The sequence below is a fragment of the Armigeres subalbatus genome, chromosome 3 (genome assembly GCF_024139115.2).
Source record: "Armigeres subalbatus isolate Guangzhou_Male chromosome 3, GZ_Asu_2, whole genome shotgun sequence".
Taxonomy (NCBI): domain Eukaryota; kingdom Metazoa; phylum Arthropoda; class Insecta; order Diptera; family Culicidae; genus Armigeres; species Armigeres subalbatus.
This window is the reverse complement of record NC_085141.1, coordinates 326,519,175-326,541,205: the sequence shown is the minus strand read 5'-3', so window position 1 is coordinate 326,541,205 and position 22,031 is coordinate 326,519,175. Positions and strand designations below refer to the sequence as shown.

General features: G+C 41.5%; 1 protein-coding gene and 1 long non-coding RNA gene across 3 annotated transcripts; both read left to right on the top strand.

Moving 5' to 3' along the window:
• The first annotated feature begins 465 nt into the window (after nt 1-465).
• LOC134221127 (uncharacterized) lies at nt 466-1,224 on the top strand. Its single transcript, XR_009982220.1, has 3 exons — nt 466-681; nt 746-932; nt 994-1,224. It is a non-coding gene; the product is annotated as an uncharacterized LOC134221127 (long non-coding RNA).
• Nucleotides 1,225-6,377: 5,153 nt separating this feature from the next.
• Nucleotides 6,378-8,855, top strand: LOC134221126 (zinc finger protein ZFP2-like). Of its 2 annotated transcripts, none has more exons than XM_062700320.1 (3): nt 6,378-6,680; nt 6,783-7,107; nt 7,194-8,852. In XM_062700320.1, the coding sequence occupies exons 1-3, from the start codon at nt 6,463-6,465 to the stop codon at nt 8,682-8,684; spliced, it is 2,034 nt and encodes a 677-aa protein (XP_062556304.1). In that variant the 5' UTR covers nt 6,378-6,462; the 3' UTR covers nt 8,685-8,852. The 2 variants fall into 2 exon arrangements, with proteins under 2 accessions (XP_062556304.1, XP_062556305.1); XM_062700321.1 differs by having other exon boundaries at nt 6,490-6,675; nt 7,194-8,855.
• The last annotated feature ends 13,176 nt before the right edge of the window (nt 8,856-22,031 follow it).

Below are 22,031 nucleotides of genomic sequence, written 5' to 3'. Positions count from 1 at the left end.
ATGATAATGGTACTTAACCATAACCGTACTGTAATCTGATAACGTTTTGACCATAGTGACTATGGTTTTCGTAGACCGGACTGTATGAGCAACGGGTTGTTAAGAATGTTAACCGTAAGAGAAAACGATTTTCTTCATACATTTTCGGGGGAAAGATTGTATCAGTATTATATTGATTATGGTTCGTAGACCGTAAACTTCATTTATTAAGGTTGAGATAATTGTTTTACCATAAATAGGTATGTATTGTTCGAAGAACTTAATGTTAATGGGTAACCACAGACAAACAGACATAACACCTTAAACGATTCATATTAAAATTCATCGTCAACGATTTAAATAAAAATACGTTGAAACACTACCGCCATCTATTGATTGATTTGCCTCTCTCAGCATTCGCCATGTTGGATTCATCTGTCAATATCAGAATCGCACCCACACCATTGCACTGAAATGTCAACATCAATCATCTGTCTGAAGCAGAAAGATTGCAAGTGCAATATCAACAAAGATTGCGTGGAAAAAAGAACAGTTTTTTAAGAACAGATCAATGCGTTTGAGTGTTTTTTCGAAAAGGAATTTATTATTTCAACGCGAAAAAGGTTGTTCGAGCGGATCATCGAGGGGGAAGCCCAATATATCTCGCAATTCACTGGAGGATTGAACAAAAGCACGCTTTCGGTAAGTTGTGCAGTGGAACCTATCCGGGAAAACTTTCATCACAGCTATGCGCATTTGCTTTCAGATCGAGCGCCAAATGACATATTTATCCAGGATTTGCCAAGTATCAACGCAGGTGGTAGAACCGTAAATCATTTCCCCGTTGGAAATCCGTAGAGGAAAAAATAACAAACAATCAACGCTTATAAAAACCGATATGCGTGGGCGTGATCATAATGCAGATTGTGTGTTTAAAACAGTGGTCACTGGTGGTAATATATCAATTAGAAAGAAAGGCATATATGGAGTTTATCGCTAGTTTATATTTTCCAGGTGAAATGCATATATTTCAAGGAATATTTTGGAACAAAATGTATAACGATGGGAAAAAGGGCGTTAGGGCGTCCTGAAAACATTTCGTTAGTTGCGTTGGACTGGAATTCCCGAGACGGTCTTCAAATATTGTGTACTCGCTGACGAAAACTGCTGTTAGTTTGCAGCATGACCATGATTGATTCCAAATAAATGTGCAAGTGAATAAAATTGGAACGCAACTGAAACAAATTATGATTTGGTTTATGAAATTATTCCATGAACGAGAGAAATATAAAATGCTTCATAAAAATAATCAAAATACCCATCACAATGCCAAATTCATTCGGATCGCTTTCCTATTTCGTTTGCCTTTGGCCTGCATGCGTTTCGTTTTAATAGAATTTTGTAACTTGTTTTTGGCGTCACGCAAGAAACATTGGAAAAGAGTGTTAAATATTTTATCGACAAGAAGCTGGAAACAGTTGTTGCAAATGATTTCAATAAATGGTTCGTACTTGAGATATTGTTTGAGTCTAGTCTTAACATTTCGCCGGTTTTGGTGCAAAAACTTTGAAAAAAATTGCTTGTATGCTTTGAAAGCCAATAAACCGATATCAAAAGCCTGTGCTCCTGGGAAACAATTCACGTTCTTGATTTTACAGAAACTATGAATAGAATCAGAACCAAATTTGAATTCACTGTGTCCCATAGTAAGTTGCTTACGGCATTTTTCGTGTTTAAGTTTACGAATAGCTGCTCCCAAAATATAAGCTAGACCATTTGTTTCTCTTGGTGTTGCTTGGTATTGTTCGTTTAGAGGGGGTAACTTATATCGGAATGTTTCTTGCAAGTTGCGATTAACAGTTTCTTCATTCACCATGTCGTTTTCGTCACATAAAGGCATCGCTTTATCTGGTTCACAATTGGTACCACGTGATTCTTTCACTGAGGCCGATAGAGCCGCATATTTGAAGGCAGCTGCAAATTGGTATGCGTTCGGCGCATCATTGCACCCACATCGCCTTCGAATTTCAGAAAACAAATTCTCGATGCAATCTTGGCACACAAAATTACAGCATAAATTGCTACACCCAAACTCTCGCTTCAATTCTGCAAACAACCATTTTATTGCATTTATGTTGCCAATACCTCCACTGAGAAAATTAGGTTTTCGTTGCTTTTTCGTCAAAGTCATTGATTGCGTCTCAGCCTGTAATATTAAAGAATCGTATAGTTAACATCGCTTAAGGTTATAACGTATGTTATACAATACCTCGGACACATCGAAGCATTCCTTAGATGTAAAGTACATGGCAGATAACACTTCTACAGCTTCTTCGATGAAATCCCAGTGACAAGAACTTTCTGTTATGCATGCACGATAAAGGCTATGTATTTAAAAAATATGGTTGAGCAGAAGTTTATTCAAGAGATTTTTAGTGATGTATGAAGTGAATAATAGAAACTGGATACTAACCTTTGTAGTGCTATTAGTATTTCTGGAGTTAAGCGTATCGAACAATTTATCAAAAAATTGACAGAAAACCCCGGTTCTCAATGCTGACAACGGTAGTTCATCAGTTTCGACATAATATTCAATACCGGCTGCCACAGAATTACTCAGTGTACGTGTAGCTTGTGCCACGTTCATTGCAATAAAAGGAGCTTTGGAACAAGTCTTGGCGTTGCTGAGCAATCAACATCATAGAGTCGTTTGATGTATTCAAATGACGATATTTCTCCTCGAAAAACAGCGTTATGCTTCATCAACATGCTTTTGGTGTTTTTTAGGAGATGTTGGCTATTAAACATAAATGCAATCTGTTGTCCTTCCAGGATCACAACTGGATTATCTTGGGTTGCCCCTACTTCACGAAACATTTTTACATTTGTTGTGCACTGGTCCATTGCCAACACCAACGGATATAATCCCCTTTCTCGTAGCGCTTTTATAGCATCATTTACTAGATTCAATTGCTCAACACTCCCCAGCGTATGATGAGCTAAGACATAACCAATAGCCTGTGAATTAAGGAAATGTTTTCTGTTTCATAATTACCTGTTTTATACTGTAGCTAAAATCTGAGTTACCTGCTTGAACCTCTTGTTCCTGCTTTTCGATTTACAGCCATCAGGATGATCCATGGTCGAGGTGGTAATTCCGGAAACCATTAAAACAACGGCCTCGGTAGCCAATACTAGAGGGTTATTGTTCTCGTACTTTTTTATTTTTCCATTATCAGGAAAGCCAACAAAAGAGTCTTTTTTGGCATTATATGTTAACTCCGGTCTAATGGACATTCCGTCAATACAAATTGTAACGGCCTTCTCTTTCTTAGTGAAATTTTCTGTCCTTGACTTCAACTGGTTCAGGATTTCTGTGTTCAAACCGGGTTTCATGTAGATATTAGAATTCCATCGATTAATCGTCATTTTACTAGTCAGTTGGATTATATTCGAGCTTCGGACGAATTTGTAGGCTGCCGGTCCAGCTAGATATGCACCTAGTGCGAATTTTCTTGAATGGTTGTTATATCTGCGTCCTTTTGGCTTCCGATATGAATTTACTAGACTATTATGCAGTACCGGGTTGCGCCGAACAAGATTTGCAAGTTTAGAATCGTCAGTTTTTCGATATTGTAGCAGTTTGAACTTCCGTTTCAGTTCCTGATTTTTCCTTTTGAAAGTTTTGTTCGATTTTAGCCGCCATGCACTTTTACGATTACTTTTTCGTAAATCTTGCTTCAGACCTTCCATCGATTCATGCAACTTAGCGTTTTTCTCTTTTTCAGTTTCAAATAGCGATTTGTAGTCGACAGTAAATACTGAATCAAATGTGGCTGCACGGTCATCATTCAACCCAACACATGGCATGAAATTTTCGCCATTTATTTTTGCCTCCATTTCCATGTATATTGGATCAAGAGGAACGACTAATTCGTCGTTCACAAGTAGATTCCTACACATATGATTTTCTGGTTCAGCAAAGGATTCGCTAAATGAAAATACACCATTATAATCACAGTCCTGAACGAGTGCACTATTCTCTTCAGCATGGTCGAGATACTCCACGTCTTCGTATATGCTGTGGAAAGATTCATCCAGATATTCAACCTCTTCATAGGATTCTTCAGTGGTATTTCCGGTGGTTTCTGTGCATATGTCGCCATCAATACTTGTGTCGACAATTGAACATAGTGTTTCGTGGATTTGCGAGTTGAATGAACGAATTGGAATTGCGTTTTCTTTTAAACTGTAACGAAAACAAAACTGAAATAACATCTAACTAATGTAATTAGAAAACAAACCCTTTATCTGATTGCAAATGACTTCGAAACGAACAGGAGAGGAAGTGATCCGAGCAGATTTTCAGCTTCCGGACAGCCTCTGAGCCTCCGGAGGCAAATCTCGACGATAGTTCTGACGAGCAGCACGATTGTACCCATAGGTAGCACCTGGAAAATAAACTGTTAGAAATATTCTGTACTATTTATTCACCAGTAAACAAAGCTCCGACTAAAAGATATTTTAGTTACTAGATAAAGATTGTCGCTGTCGTCGCTGTCCGGAACATCTTTTGCTGGCGAGGATAGGGGAGCTAAATGTCAAAGAAGGAAAATCCATACGATTTGACAGGTATGTACCACACATGTTTCGGACAGCAGAACAAAGGGAACCGAAGCGACAATCTTTATCTAGTAACTAAAATATCTTTTCTCCGACTATCACGAGGAAAGCAGTAGAAGGATTTTCCAATATTATTTCCTTCGCGGTTTACACAGGAAACATTTCGCATTTACGACCCATTATGCAGTTTTGATCCACTCGATTGACACACGCATACAAGTAAACAGTCAAAGCGAAACAGTCAGAGAGAGAAATGTCAAAGCGCATGACTTAGCGCGCCATAGGTGGGGGCTTGGCCAACTAAGCAATATTTGAATCGACCGTTAAATTACCGAACGATGTTCTTTTTTCAAGAGTTATGTCTGTTTGTCTGTGGGGTAACGATATCAACTATGTCCATGATATATTTGTAACTGTACAAAGAACGGTAAATTTGTATGCGGGTGGTGGCCCATAAATACATAATAATGTAGTAAAGTGCTTGCATTATAGGGTAAATGTCCTACACACCAAATTTATTTATCGTCGTCCAGCAAACTGAATTGCTGGAATTGCTTCAGTAAATTTCCTTTTACTGAAACTTCAGCTAAGTTGGGTTTGTTAGCTGAAAAGCCAGCAATTCTTTGACATTGCTGAACATCCAGCAATCTATCTGTCAAACACTTCTATTTTTATTCGTTCATTTTATTTGCCATGTTGCGACAGGCGCTGGAAGCCAGGCTGAAAGGTAAACCTAGGGATAAATAGGTAATTTGACAACAACAGTTCGTAAGCAGTTTGCAGCCTCCATAATTATTCAAGAATCGAAGTGGGGGTTCATGTTTTTACTATACATATTTTCAACGAAAACCATTGGCAACACACAAAATTAAGATTTTGCTGAAAAACCAGTAAATTTTTTGCCGCGACAAAATTTCTGAAAACCAGCAATAGTTCTGTCAAAACGCATTGCTGTCTTGATTGCTGTACATACAGCAAAATATTTTGCTGAATTTATTGCTGGTTGAACAGCACAAAAAAAATCAGCAAAAAATTGCTGGTTTTCAGCGAAAAAAAATTAGTGTGTAGAGAAAGTGCTCCCTAATATCTGCCAATAATATTGTGTTTCCAGTTGAAAACTGAAGTGAGCTCTCGCGACGATTGAGTTTTTCCTTATTTCCTGATGTCGCAACTGCATCGCGACTAGTGCGCATCTATGCCACCGCCGTGCGCCATGATGCGCACTAGTCGCGACGTAGTTGCGACAAAAGGAAACGGGAGAAAACTCGATTGTCGCGAGAGCTCACTTCGGTTTTCAACTGGAAGTACAATAATATGAAAAACAGCGATGGTGTTATAAATATTACCGGGGGTGTATATATGTGTGAAGTAAATATATCTATTTAAGCAAAAACATTTGTAATGCCTAAAAAGTATTTTTAAAAGATAAAAGACATGGATTCCAGAACAAAATTAATCGAACTTGTATTTTTTATGAGTGTTATAAAAACGGCATCGCGCGTCAAAAGAAACGTCAACGCAGTAGTAAACAAAAAATCTCGGGTACTTATTCAAAAGGACGTATGTGATTTTGTAAACAAAGATTCAAACGTTGATTCCTCCAATCTGATAGTACTCCCACGCAAACTATCACCACAGACAGGTAGGGGGAGGCTTCGGCTACCTGTTCATTGTGTTGGTTTGCATGGGAGTGCCATCAGAATGGACAAATCGACGTTTGAATCTTTGTTTACAAAATCACATACGTCCTTTTGAATAAGTACCCGAGAAATACTGTTTGTATTGTTTGTTTGGGTGATTGTTTTGCTGCTTGTTCATGAATTTCTGCGTTAATAATATAGTTGATTTAGCATAATCGCGATGCCTTGCATCGTTCCGTTCTGTGATCCGGAGGGCAGAAGCTTTACCCTCCGATTTCCTCGCAACGAACTTCTCATCAAACGATGGTACCATGCGATCGAGCTAGGCTCGGGCGTTGCATTACCAGCTGATCTGGATCCATTGGAAGCAGAAGTTTGTCAGCAACATTTTCATGAGGTGGACGAGTACAGTGAGCCGGTTCTGTTCCGAAATGTAAGGTACGTTCAGTTAGTTGCGAACTAACTTTTCATAATTACTATATATACAAATAGGTACCTACTAACATGATTTTTTTTATGCAATGAATTTTCGCTTGCCAGCATGGGACAAGTGCAGCTAACCAGCTGTCGGTTGTGTTTGGACTTCAATTTTGTGGACAAATTTGTTACACATCGCAGTGAGATGACTTTCCAGAAAACAGCTATCGGTGAAATGCTGAATGCCACCGGCTGCAACATACACATGACAGGCTCGGATTTTTTGAATGATATTTGTGAGGAATGCTTGGTACGGTTGGATCTTTTTGTGGCCATTCGGCAAAAACTGCTAGAGAAAGCCAAGTGCTTCAAACGCATGGAATTATTTATTAGCGAGGAGAACCGACTCCGGTTCAAGAAGGTGGCCAAAGTTGAGATAACAAATGAGGTGAGTAAAGTATTTTTTTAATGTAATAAATAAATACCCATTTAATCAAGAATATCAAATTATTGTCATTTATTTCATCATTTTAGAATATAATTGTGGAATCTCCGAAAATTGTTGAAGAGGAATTAAACTTCAAAGTTGAAACGAAGTCTGAACAGATGGTGAATGATTTTGATCACATTGACACTCTTGAGGAAGTGGATGTTCAAGATAACGATTGCAAGGAAATCTCACATAATAGAGATATTATGTCCGAAGAATTTAAACAAGATGAATATCAATCCCCGACAGTACCAAAAAGGAAACGAGGACGACCCCGAGGCACAGGACAACCAGTTGCCAGAGGAAAGTGTAAACTTAAAGGCTTAACAGAACGTAAGTGCTACATGTGCGTTCGGCTGTTCGATACTGCAGAGGAGCTATTTTCCCATATGGTGGAGCACGTGGAACACAACTTGACTTGTGACGCCTGTGATGAATCGTTTCCTAACTTGACCAAGTACAATCGGCATCTATCGAAGCATGACCCGGTGGAGCGTCCGGTCAAGTGTGATCATTGCGAACTTAGGTTCACCGATGGGCTTGGAAAACGACGTCATGAAAAGTTAAAACACGACATAGACCATCCGGTTAGTATGTTCAACTATGCGGATAGACCGAAGGGCAAATTTACCTGCCAGCATTGTGGAAAGCAGTGCATGTCATTATCGTTCTTGAAGGAGCATGAGGATGCCCACGCAGGAATAAAGCGACACGAGTGCAAATCCTGTGGTCGACTGTTCGCCAACAAGAACAACCTTGAGCGGCATCATATGATTCACACATCGGAAAAGCCTTACAAGTGCGACATTTGTGGAAAAGCGTTTCGTCAATCCCCCATGTACAAGGACCATCTTCGGTTACATTCCGGAGAAACGCCATACGCATGTAACGGTTGTGAACTCCACTTCACATCAACCACCCTTTTGCGGAAACACAAAATCCGTTTCCATGGCGCTTCCTCGGCTCAGAGTCCGAGTGGACTCGCTGCTCCTCGCAGTCAGAACTATTGCCGGTTCTGTACGATAGCATTCAAGCGTCACTCTCTTTTGATTGACCACATCGTGCGGTCCCATCCGACTGAACAGGTTGTGTTCTTCCAATGTGAACTGTGCGAGCAACGATTCGTGGACAAGCAAGCGTTTGAATTACACGAACGGAATCACGACAAACACTTCCAGTGCGCTTATTGTGACAGAGCGTTCAGCACATTGCAGGCACTGCAATCGCACGAACCGATGCATGATGGAGTGCGTGGATTTACCTGCAAAACCTGCTCGAAGATTTTCAGTCACTTGGCCAATCTGAAGCGGCATGAATTGCTCCATCAGGGCATTAAAAAACATGAGTGCGACTTTTGTGGCAAACGGTTTGCGCAGTCCAATCAACTCCACACTCACCGCCGGACACACACCGGGGAGAAGCCGTACGAGTGCCACATGTGCGGGAAAAGATTTGCCGACAATAGCACCTTGTGCAAGCATCGAAAAAGTGTCTGTAAGGCGGATGGAATGGTTGTTGCTGTTAAAGGTACGTAATCATTGTTCCAGAACATGCTTTGACAAATAGATGGCTTTACTGATAAAATGGTCCGGATGAAGTGTCCGAAATTCCTTGACATTATTACTTAGGATAAATTAACTATTTAGCCGGAAACCGATCGAGATCATTTTTTAGATGATATTGGTTTTTAGGAGAAAAAAGTCGAGAAAGAATCGACTGAAAAAAATGTTGGGGTTGTATATTATCAATTCAGTGCAAATCCGAATTATAACCGCTAATGAAATTGGATTTTTCTCACAATCCATACGTTAAACCTAACTTCGGAAGTGGTGCGCTGTTTTCATTTGGTGATGTGCTATACAGCGCACCACTTCCGAAATTAGATTTAACGTATGGATTGTGAGAAAAATCCAATTTTGATAGCGGCTATAATTCGGTTTTCTACTGAATTTATAATACAAGACACGACCGCTCGACGTAAACTACGTTAAACCAAATATAGTACACTGAACCAATTATTCCTTTCTATATAGAAGAGAAGGAAGTATCCCACTACATACTGCCCAGCTTTAGCAGCATCTCCCACTCTGTGAGGGAGTAGGGACCCCACTGTCTAGCAACTGGGCCACCCCATTCATACACCCCAGTTCAACAATTGATAATACCCTAAAAGTAGGCAATTACCAAGGATTGGAACAGGCTACATAGGATGCATGATGCATAAAAGAACTAAAATTTTCAATAGTTTAGCGTTGATACTCAAAAGTTTCAATACTACGGAAAAATTGGTGGAGAGCTTGCGAATCGATTGATATATAAATCTTAACAATCCATTGAAAGATAAAGGACCTATTAATGTTACAAATCTTACATGATTTCGTGACGGTCCCCAATTTTGAAATTTCCATTTTACACCCTGTATCCGAGTCTTCCCATTAGAGGTAGTTTACGTCAAAAGTACGAATTATTAGCTACCTGAAATCTTTCAAATTTTCGGGACGCCATGTATCCGCATCAAATACAAAGACGTATTAATTCTACGTCAAAACTAATGGAGATGGATTAATAACCATACCTATGTGTATGGTCGGTTCTGCTAAACCGCATCAAGCGACTTTTAACTGTCTTGCGAAATTTGCGTAAAGGAAAAGCGAAAAATTCGTAAGAAGAACGGAAATCATTTCAAAATCAATTCATATACAGTAGCCGTTCGATAACTGTAAAATGTTTACTTTGCAGTTAACGAATGCCGTTCGATAACTGCAACGCATTCTAGACGTCAAACGGTTGTCAATCGACGTCAGATGCAATAAAAGTGCATCTAAATGTGCAGCGCAATGCAGCTGTCATTGAGTCTGACATTAGTTTGAAGTTTAGCGGTCCGATAACTGCAAAACTGTTGCAACTATCGAATTGCAGTTAAAAAGCATTGCAGTTAAATGACTCTCAGTTATCGAACGTCTATTGTACCTACACCACATTTACGCGTGCACGTGGCGTTGAAAAAACGCAGGTGTGCATCGGTGCGGCGACACTGCGTTACCGCTTTTTCCCGATGCACACATGCGTCCTGTTAACGCTGTGTTCACGCAGCGTTGAAAATACGCTACGTGTGCACCGGGCCTAAAGGCTGCCTTACACATCGGGAAAATTTTCCGCCGGAATTTGGTCTCCATGTATTTTAAAGGGGGCCGGGATTTTGATTTTCCGTGCTCAAATCCCGAAAACATCGCATATGTAAAAATGCATGGGGAAAAAATCCGCGGACCAAATTCCCGAGGTGTGAGGCTACCTTAAGGATTTCCTCAGTTATGGGGTCAAGTGATATTCGATACGATTTGTGATCAATTATATTTGCTAAACGATAGCTTGGGCAGGAAAATGGAATATTTTTTTGTAGGCGCTTGGTGCAATTTGGCAGAACATCGGTGATTTCACCATTTTTATTTTGAACCCCGTTTGTTTGAACATCGTTCAAATTAGGGATCCTATCAAGGGGTGAGACGCTGAGCACAATGTTCCAAGCACATATTTTCAGGAATTAATTCACGAGTGTGGCAATACTGTGGCACAACTTTGACATTTCAATGTTTATTATATACACTGACAATCATATCCATTAGGGATCCTATATTAAGAGATGTGCGAAAACTTTTCCAGACGATTTAGCAACGCTGTTACTTTCGTAAACAAACGCTGCCAGCACTTGCCGTGGCGCAAAATGTTGGAGCTCGAACATGACTTTGCGCATAATGGCATTTTCAGATTTCGTTATCTAACGTCCAACAGTTCATTATCACTAAAATAAAAGTGCAATACAAATGAACAAAGTACCATGCATAAACTAGACTACTTCAACATGCCAATGTGAAACAAATTGTTTATTCGACAAAACTTTTCGTAAAATCTTTTTCATTACAATCGCAATACCTTTCAATCCGCAACAATAACAATGTTCATTTGGCTCAGATTCTGACAGCTCTCAATGCTCGATTGGCTCAAGATGGCCGCTTTCGCATATCTCTGAATGTAGGATCCCTAATATCCATTATGTGTGGCACACATAAATTTTGACTATAGCATTTCCCACATAACGGCTATGTGAATTCGCATAACATATATGTGGAAACACACATATCCATGATTAACTAATAACCTTTATGTGGATTCTCCTATAGCGGGTGGTTATTAACGTACACATAAAATTTATTTGTAAATTTCTTTAGATTTTTGCCAATAAAAATGTGTGGAATTTTATTAGTGTATAAGATATATAAAGAATACTGCGGCCAGAGTGTACACGGAAGAAATAAACTACCCAATAGTGAGTTTAATTCACCCAACCTCGAACATCCGTACGGGAAGCCAAAATTGAGTAAGTAGGGTCGAAGTAGTTTGCCTTTACTCCCATGTAAAAAAGTACCCAATGGAAAATTTATTAACCCAAATTTAAGTTTAATTCACTCAATTTCGACCTCAGGTAATAAAACTCAAAATTGGCTTCCCGTATTGAACTGGCGTCGTTGGATTGTTTGGCTCTTTTGTTTTTGACAACGAAAGAAAGGGTGGATGAAAGAGAAGAGAAAACATAACTCAAAAGTAAGTTTAAAAATACTCAATTTTGGGTACTTTTTTTCTTCCGTGTAGGTATTATAAATCTAGACCAACATTTGAAAAGGGCGTAACAGCCAAAATTTATTCTTTCTTATTCTTCGTCCACATTTAGAGCTTTATATGTAGACGAAGAATCAGAAAGAATAAATTTTGGCTATTACGCCCTTTTAAAATGTTGGTCTAGAAATTCAGTAGAAAACCGAATTATAGCCGCTATCAAAATTGGATTTTTCTCACAATCCATACGTTAAATCTAATTTCGGAAGTGGTGCGCTGTATAGCACATCACCAAATGAAAACAGCGCACCACTTCCGAAGTTAGGTTTAACGTATGGATTGTGAGAAAAATCCAATTTCATTAGCGGTTATAATTCGGATTTGCACTGAATTGATAATAATTAAGAGTGGCGACACTGTCGGAATTGGAACAAAATTCATCTGTCATTCCCGTACAAAACCGTGTTCCAAATAACGAATAGGAGCAGCAGATCATTCCAGTTCGAGACAGCAACACGTACGGACGTGTTTTTTGCTCGCGCATTTTTTCGAAGTGTTTTTTCTCGTTCTTTCGCTGTTTACGTTTTCGCTTGTCGCGTTGGCGTTATTTTCTCCCGGACCCGTCATGGGAGATTCGGTGGCCGATTCGGTCGCTGGAAAAGTGCCTAAGCGCACTGCTCTTGGAGGCGCGGGTAACCCCTCCAAGCTGCTTTTGCAGAGCAACGTGTTCTCGCCGTTGCCGCTTGATGACGCCGGCAATCTGCCGAAAAGAGGAAGAAGCAGCAATCGCAGCTGCCGCAGATGCAACCGGAGCGGAGGGAGAAGAGCCCGCCCGTGTTTGTGAAGGGCGATCCGCCGGATTTACGCCCAAAATTCACCAGCTGATCGCTAAGGGGCTGAAATGTACTTTTCGGCTCTGCAGCGAGGGCGTGAAAGTGATGCCGGCCAACAGGGACCATCATCAATCCGTCGTGGAGTTCCTCGAGGTCCACAAGTATGAGTACTACACTCATGACCACCCCGGCACGAAGCCGCTCAAGGCTTTGCTGCGAGGACTTCACGACATGAAGGAGGAAGAGCTCCAAGCAGAGCTTGAAAGTTGCGGACTGAAGCCAGTAGCCGTCCACAAGATCGCTCGTCACGACAAGGCGAGGAAATATCGCGACCAGCTTTACCTGATCCATCTGGAGCACGGCTCCACTACCTGGAAGGACCTGAAGCTGGTTGGCGTTATAAATTACACCGTCGTTGACTGGGAGCGATATCGGCCAGTGCACCGCGATGTCACGCAATGCACCAACTGCTTCAATTTCGGGCACGGCACCAGAAACTGCCGCATGAAGCCGCGCTGCAACAAGTGTGGCGAACCCCATCCGACTGACGAGTGCGACAAAATGGAGGTGGCTGATCCCAAGTGCGCCAACTGTGGCGACAAACATCGGGCCACCACAAAGGGCTGCCAAAGCGAGCCGAGTTCCTGGAAATCCGGAAGAAGGCTTCCACCAGGACCATTCCGAAGAAGAACCGTGTTCCTGTAATCAACGAGGTGAACTTTCCAGCTATCCCGGCTCCCCGTCGTGTGATTCCAATACTCCCACCGCTACAGCCGCACAAGCGACTGGCAGCGGCAGCTGCATCGGTCCAAGCTCCAGCATCGTCGGCACCATCCACCAGCGAATGGCCCCCGCTTCCTCCTCCTGGGTTCCGTCGGCAGTCGGAGAACGAAGCCGTCCCACCGGAAGAATCTGCCCCGCTGTACACTCCGAAACAACTGATGCCGATCTTCGCGCAGCTCGCCACTCGACTGCGCGGCTGCAAAACCCGATTCGACCAGGTCTTCACACTTGGCATGTTCATCATTGAAAATGGCTGCTAGGGTGGGCCTGGTCAACTGGAACGCTTGCTCGCTAAAGAGCAAAACAATCGAGCTGAAGGATTTCCTTGAGGAGAAGGAAATAGACGTGGCGTTCATCACCGAAACGCACCTAAAACCGGAGGTGAACATCAACATCCCGGACTTCCGCATCGTGCGACTCGACCGGCCGACCAGGGGAGGTGGTGTGGCCATCGCTCTTCGCTACAACATCAACTGTCGTCTTCTTCCAAGCTTTCAGCTCAGTGTCATCGAGGCCATCGGTGTCGAAATCACCACTTCGGTCGGCACAATCGCGCTCATCGCGGCGTACTGTCCAACGCAAGCCAAAGCCGGCGATGCATCATCGGCTGCCCTTCGGAGGGACATCGTCAAGCTGACGCGGAGGCAAGGCCAGTATATCATTGCCGGCGACTTGAATGCCAAACATCAAGCCTGGGGCAACAGTCGCGGCAATCGAAACGGCACCATCTGGAGCAACGACATGGAGGAAGGCCACTACACGATCCTGAGCCCGGATTCCCCCACTCGGCTGAGTCGGTCCGGTGCCCACGCAACGCTCGACCTCTACATAACAAACCTGAGTCACCACGTCTCGCAGCCGGTTGTATACCAGGAGCTCAGTTCGGATCACTATCCGGTGGTGGCGGAACTGGGCTCCTCGGTCAATCGGCACCAGCAGTTACGGCGGAACTACCACCGAGTGAACTGGCAGCGTTTCCAGCAGTGCGTCGATAACACCGTCGACTACGAGGTGCGTCCGGAGACGCCGGAAAGTATCGACCGCCAGCTGTGCGCTATCGAGGAGGCGATCACGGCGGCCCGAGAGCAACACGTACCGACGGCTCGGCAGATAAGCAACTCCTTAAACATCGATACACTCACCAAAGATTTGATTCGATTGCGGAATGTTACTCGCAGGCAGTTTCAGCGTACTGGACTGCCTGAGCTTAAGGCACGCTGCAATCGAATCACAAAAATTATCAAGGCCAGAATGGTGGACCTCAAAAATAACGACTTCTCGAATAAGATCCGCACTCTCCCAGATTATGCTAAGCCGTTCTGGAAAATGACCAAAATTCTAAAATCCAAGCCTCGGCCCATTCCACCTTTGATCCCACTAGACAATAATGGCTCTAAGGATCGCTTGATAACTCCTGCAGAGAAGGTCGCTGAAATAGGTCGTCACTTCGTCAGCTCACACAATCTTGGGCAGAACATCATCAGTCCACACGAAGCAGCCGTCAACGAGCATGCTAACAGCATCCATTTGATTCCCAACGACTTCTCGGAGGAGTTGGAGATCTCAGCTGGCGAATTGACGGCCTATATCAAATCGTCGAAGAACATGAAGGCCCCAGGCTTCGACAGCATCCTGAATCTCGAGCTCAAACACATGAGTGCTCCGTTCTTTGAGCACCTCTCGCTGATCTTTAATCAGTGTATCCGGCTCAGCTACTTCCCATCGGCCTGGAAGTCAGCGAAAGTCATCCCCATCCGGAAGCCTGGGAAGGATCCTTCCTCACCCAAAAGCTATCGTCCCATCAGCCTTCTCTCAGGATTATCCAAGCTATTCGAAAAAGCTATTCATCACCGGTTACTAGAGTCTGCTGAAAATCTCAACATCTTGCTCGAGGAACAGTTTGGTTTCCGACGCGGTCGGTCAACTGTACACCAACTGACCCGAGTTACCAACGTCCTCAGACGGAACAAGTTTGTCTCGAAAACATCCGCCATGGCCTTACTCGATGTCGAGAAGGCTTTTGACAATGTATGGCATGATGGCCTGGTATACAAACTACAACGCTACAATCTTCCCAGCTACCTGGTGAAAATCATCAACACTTACCTGTCGGCAAGGACATTCCGGGTCTCAATTAGCGGAGCGAGTTCCAATGCGCACAACATCGTCGCAGGCGTTCCCCAGGGCAGTATCCTCGGGCCCCTGCTTTTCAATCTGTTCACCTCCGACATGCCAGAACCTCCAGAAGGCGGCATTCTGTCTCTGTTCGCAGATGACACATCCATCGTCTACAACGGTAGAGTGATCAGAGCGCTAGTGGCAAAACTCCAACGAGGCCTGGATGCCCTGACAGAGTACCTCACCAGCTGGAAGATCTGTATCAACGCGGCGAAGACCCAGGTCATCATTTTCCCCACTCCAAATCCCTAAACTTGTTCCTTCTTGGTACTGTAAAATCATCCTCAATGGCACGACTGTGGAATGGGCCAATGAGGCCGACTTCCTTGGCTTGACCCTCGACAGCAAGCTTATTTTCAGGCAGCAGGTTGACAAAACGGTGACAAAGTGTAACGTCTTGTTGAAACTACTGTACCCTTTGATCAACCGCCGGTCGTCATTGTCCCTGAAAAATAAGCTTGCTGTCTACAAGCAAATCATCCTCCCTGTGATCGAATACGGCATGCCGGTCTGGGAGAGCTGCGCTAAAACCCACCACCTCAAACTTCAACGGGTCCAAAACAAATTCCTGTGGATGATCCTCAACACCCCTCCCAGGACAAGAACATCCGAGGTCCACCGTCTGGCTGGAATAAAAACCTTACACGAACGCTTTGGTGAGTGTAAAGAAAAGTTTAGGGTTCGTTGCGCCTTCTCGGACCAAGAAGCGATTAGGGCGCTTGTTCCAATCTAGGTTATCAAATTATTATTGTAAATATTAGTGTAAATAGTTAGTTAGGTTATCAAATTTTAAAAATTAACTAATGCCTCCTCAAGGTTAACATGTAAAAACTGAACACAAAACAATTAAATTAATGATTTCGTGTGTGTTACTTCTACGTGAAGTTAAACGATTTACAATGATATGGAAATGCTAATATCATCTTCCAAACTTGGACGTACATGATCATGATAGCATTAGAGGCGAAAGTATAGAATTGATAGTTCCGTTAGGATACGGCAGGCATGAAGAATGTTTTTATAGAAGTCGATTTGAAAGCGAGCGGAGGGCAATATTTGTGATGGCACATATCGCACGACCTTCCTTCTGCCAAGCTCCCGTATGAAGGGGGAGGGAAAAATATCAGTGTGGAAGCTGATATATCTCCACTGGCAAAAGGAAGGTGGTTTGACTTGCTCATATGCCATCGCGTGCGGAAGGATTTGCTATCGACGAGTACTGTCTCCAAATTTCTAATATGACATCAGCATTTAGTCGAATAGGATTTTTATTGCACAGTTCTGTTTTCTCATTGCGTCCGTCTCGTCGCAACCAACTTGGCTGCCTCGGAGAGAACAAAGCAGAGAAAGGCACTGCTGCTGTACCGTCGACCAATAACAGCTGAATTGATGGATGCCCCCACCAAGGGTAGTACACTAAATTAATGATTTCGGAATGATAACGGAACTATCAATTCTATACTTTCGCCTCTAATGCTATCATGATCATGTACGTCCAAGTTTGGAAGATGATATTAGCATTTCCATATCATTGTAAATCGTTTAACTTCACGTAGAAGTAACACACACGAAATCATTAATTTAGTGTACTACCCTTGGTGGGGGCATCCATCAATTCAGCTGTTATTGGTCGACGGTACAGCAGCAGTGCCTTTCTCTGCTTTGTTCTCTCCGAGGCAGCCAAGTTGGTTGCGACGAGACGGACGCAATGAGAAAACAGAACTGTGCAATAAAAATCCTATTCGACTAAATGCTGATGTCATATTAGAAATTTTAGACAGTACTCGTCGATAGCAAATCCTTCCGCACGCGATGGCATATGAGCAAGTCAAACCACCTTCCTTTGCCAGTGGAGATATATCAGCTTCCACACTGATATTCTTCCCTCCCCCTTCATACGGGAGCTTGGCAGAAGGAAGGTCGTGCGATATGTGCCATCACAAATATTGCCCTCCGCTCGCTTTCAAATCGACTTCTATAAAAACATTCTTCATGCCTGCCGTATCCTAACGGAACTATCAATTCTATACTTTCGCCTCTAATGCTATCATGATCATGTACGTCCAAGTTTGGAAGATGATATTAGCATTTCCATATCATTGTAAATCGTTTAACTTCACGTAGAAGTAACACACACGAAATCATTAATTTAGTGTACTACCCTTGGTGGGGGCATCCATCAATTCAGCTGTTATTGGTCGACGGTACAGCAGCAGTGCCTTTCTCTGCTTTGTTCTCTCCGAGGCAGCCAAGTTGGTTGCGACGAGACGGACGCAATGAGAAAACAGAACTGTGCAATAAAAATCCTATTCGACTAAATGCTGATGTCATATTAGAAATTTGGAGACAGTACTCGTCGATAGCAAATCCTTCCGCACGCGATGGCATATGAGCAAGTCAAACCACCTTCCTTTTGCCAGTGGAGATATATCAGCTTCCACACTGATATTCTTCCCTCCCTCTTCATACGGGAGCTTGGCAGAAGGAAGGTCGTGCGATATGTGCCATCACAAATATTGCCCTCCGCTCGCTTTCAAATCGACTTCTATAAAAACATTCTTCATGCCTGCCGTATCCTAACGGAACTATCAATTCTATACTTTCGCCTCTAATGCTATCATGATCATGTACGTCCAAGTTTGGAAGATGATATTAGCATTTCCATAACAAAACAATTACTCTTAGAAAACAAACAAGAAAAAAAAAACAAATGAAGATGAAGGGCCAGGTGGCCAAACACTTAAACTGATACACTATTGTATGAACACAAAAAGAAAATGAAAATAAATTTAATTTAAGTGAAAAAAAAACGAATAGGAGGAGGAGACCTGTCAAATGGGGCACATGTCGCCACCCTCCCGCATAAATTCAAACATCAGCCGAACCATTATTAGAACGGTTTACGTTCCACGTTGAACCGTAATGATAATGGTGCTGAACCATAAGCGTACTGTAGTCTGATAACGTTTTGAGCATAATGGTAGAAGGTAAATGATTATGCGGGATTACATACACTCTGTCTACGGGGTCTACGGCCACGTACAATAAATATAAATCTCGCTTAACTTTTCAAAAGGTCCTAAGTAACATTTTTTTCATGATTTAATTTGAGTATTGCAATCAACAGATTAACATGAAATACGTTGATTGCATTATTCAGATTAAATCATGAAAAAAATGTTACTTAGGACCTTTTGAAAAGTTAAGCGAGAAATATTCAATAAAATCTATACACGGTAAACCGATTATACTCTTTTAGCACTATAAAGTACGCATAATCTTGGAAAAGTGGAACTAGAAATACTACAATAAGAGATCGGCGAAGACGCCATCTTGTTTCCAATCGAACCGTCAAAAGCGGTTCCAATTCAACTTGTTTACTTTTTGCATCCATAAGAAGCAAGCAAAAAGTTCAAGTGATGCCAGTATTATTTTCATGATTTCATGCATTTTCATACGTTGCCATTTCGTCAGTTTTTCACTCCGCCGGTCTCTGGTTATAGGGTTGCTAAGTGGAACTACGCCTAAAAGGAGTATATTCCGTTTACTCATTTATGAGTATATCGCTCATACGTCAAAATAAGCATACTTTTTACTCCTTTTATACAAGTGAAAAATGCGGCATTTTTACTCCGAAAATAGAAGGATAATGTGTACTTTTTACCCCTACAGTCCCTTGCATGGATTTGATTTAAAAAAAAAATGGAATTTTCTCAACTTAGATCATTTTTATTAGAAAACAAAGAACAGTTATAAATTAAAATGCATATTTTATTTCCGAAAATACATAATTACTTCCTTAATAAATACTTAACCTTTGATCCGGCACCTAAACCTCTATCCTGCTTTCTTGGGAGCCAACGGCTGCTTCCAGTAACAGTGGCACCAGTGGCATCTTCACTTTTCTCCGTCGGGGTGAGCCGCTGACCTGCTCTGACACGTCGAAGATCGCGGCGGTAGCGGTTATCGTTGACGATATTTTTAACGGTGGCTTTCGGTTTTGGCTGGACTCTATACTTATATGCGCCCGGGATGCTGTTGACGGCTGGAACATCGGGTGAAATGATCCCAGGGACTTTTTATTAACCTGAAGACAACAATGATCATTGATTATAATTTTTAGAAACATTAGAAAAATATTACAAACCTGTCAGAGTGTCCGTATTAATTTTATTTGTTCTGATTGCAATTATATGGAGCTGCGCGGGCAAATTTTCTTTTCTTGTCATAGCCTTCTTTTTACGCATTTTTCAATTTCATCCTCACATTAGGAAAAACGTAAAAAGTACTCCCTGAAAGTACGCATAATTTGACGTATAGTCAATATTCTCAAAAGTGATTAAAAAGTACTCCTAAAATGAGTATTCCGATATTACCGTGCAAACGTAATTATTTTTTTCAGTGTCACAACTAGAGATGTCGTAAAATCCCGATTAATCGATTAGTTACTAATCGATTACTCTTGATTCTTGTCGATTATTGAATCGATTAATCATTGTATAGTAATCGATTCAAAATTAATCGATTATCACAACGATGAATCGATTAATCGAAATAATCAATTAATTTTCGACATCCTTATGATGTCATAAAATTCTGATTAATCGATTAGTAACTAATCGATTACTCACGATTCCTCTCGATTATTGAATCGATTAATCGTTGGGTAATAATCGATTCAAAATTAATCGATTATCACAACGATGAATCGATTAATCGAAGTAATCGATTAATTTGCGACATCTCTAGTCACAACACAAATGACACAAATCAAATTCCTACCATTTTCAAATAATCTTGAACCAACCGTTTTGATTGTTTTTATCGGGTTGTTTTCCGTTGTCGGTTGTCGCTTCAATCAAAATCTGATCAAAACTAACGAGGCTGGATTCGCGACTACGAAGGTAAATTCTTCACGCACAGTCTGACAGTTCCTTATGGGATTTTACTGTGGAGGGACAAGAAGGGGTGATTGGCGGCCATGTTTCACGCACAGTCTGACAGATAGCAATGAGATTTTGCCATAAGAGTGAGTAGAGGCATTACTTTCGTATTCGCGAATTGCAAACATATCCAGATTCCTGCAGGTACATCAACCAAAACCTGTCTTAGGACAAATTTATTCCCGTACAATCAATCGTCGGTAGAAAATATCAAGTTAGTGAATATTCTGGCTTTATTCAAATATTACAATAAAAAGTTGATGTGACCAGTGTACTTTGGAACGCAGGACCATTTTTCCAAAGGTAAGTTCCCTTGGAAGATGTTTAGATATCACATTATTTAGATATCAACAGATGTAGCTCGGTTTTTATGAAATTGTTACGCAAATTATACATTGTTTAAACATATTTCCCTAAGAATAGTAACCGGGATTGAGAATGGCCAATAGGTCATGTTCTCTGGTATAACCGTATATAGTCAGGTCAGTTTATGTTTCATCTTACATGGAGATTTTTTTACGATAGTAAAATGTTTTAGAGATTAAAACACGTTTGAAGTCGAAGCTTACACAATTTTGCTGATATTTTACAAGCCCTTATTGAATGGCATGTGTTACACAAGTATTATAAGGTACAGACGTCACGTGTTGCCATTTCAAGTATGAAACATGCTACAGAAAACAATTCTATTGAAAAACATCTACTCCCAATTTTTTATCTCCTTCATTTCGTTGTAATTTCTAGTTATGTATTTGTCAGTTTCTGATTGATTAATATAGATTGTTTAGCATTGGCATTTAGCAGTTCGCACAAATTCGTAGGTGGTACAAGCCAAGACTATTGTATGAGAGTAGCATCACGTTCATCCGTTACCATAGATATTGATTTGGGACTAATCACTAACTCTTAGATGGAAGCAATGTACTCTCCAATAGTCGAGATCTGTCCTGGCCACGTCCTTGTGAATGCTGAGGAAGAGGAAGGATGGTTTGTTGGACACCTACTTAAGAAAGATGCAGAGAACTCTACGACCTCTACGACGGGAGGTTCTGGGATTGTGTGGAAGGGTATAACAGTAGGAATCGTTTTGTATAACGTGAAACACAGAAAGAACTTAGATAGAAATACAAAGTAGGAAAAGGATTGATTAATTAATATAGGGTTACTGCTCCTGGACTTCATCTCATAGCTCCGATATTGGTCTCACGAAAAACAAAGCAATGAAAAGGTATTTGATTTGTATATTATTTTTGTGATTTTTTTCATCAGTGAGCACGCATGTTAGCAAAAAGAAGCGACGAAATTGGTGCCGTATTTCTTTGTTTCGAGATGAGATGAATATATGTACAGTGAGATGGAAAACGGAACAGTTCCCCTAGATTGTTTATTGATTAATTAATCATTTTACGATGAACCATCACATTATAATTTCTCAAAGGTTTTTCTGACAGGAATTGATTTCTTCTTTTTCAGTATTAGAACAAATCAGAGTTCATACAACAATTGAAAACACAAAAATCTTCGATGTTTCGAT

Coding starts and splice junctions, on each gene's coding strand:
- LOC134221126 (XM_062700320.1), top strand. CDS start 6,463: ATGCCTTGCATCGTTCCGTTCTGTGATCCGGAGGGCAGAAGCTTTACC. Junction 6,681..6,782: donor GTTCTGTTCCGAAATGTAAG/GTACGTTCAGTT, acceptor TTCGCTTGCCAG/CATGGGACAAGTGCAGCTAA. Junction 7,108..7,193: donor AAGTTGAGATAACAAATGAG/GTGAGTAAAGTA, acceptor TCATCATTTTAG/AATATAATTGTGGAATCTCC.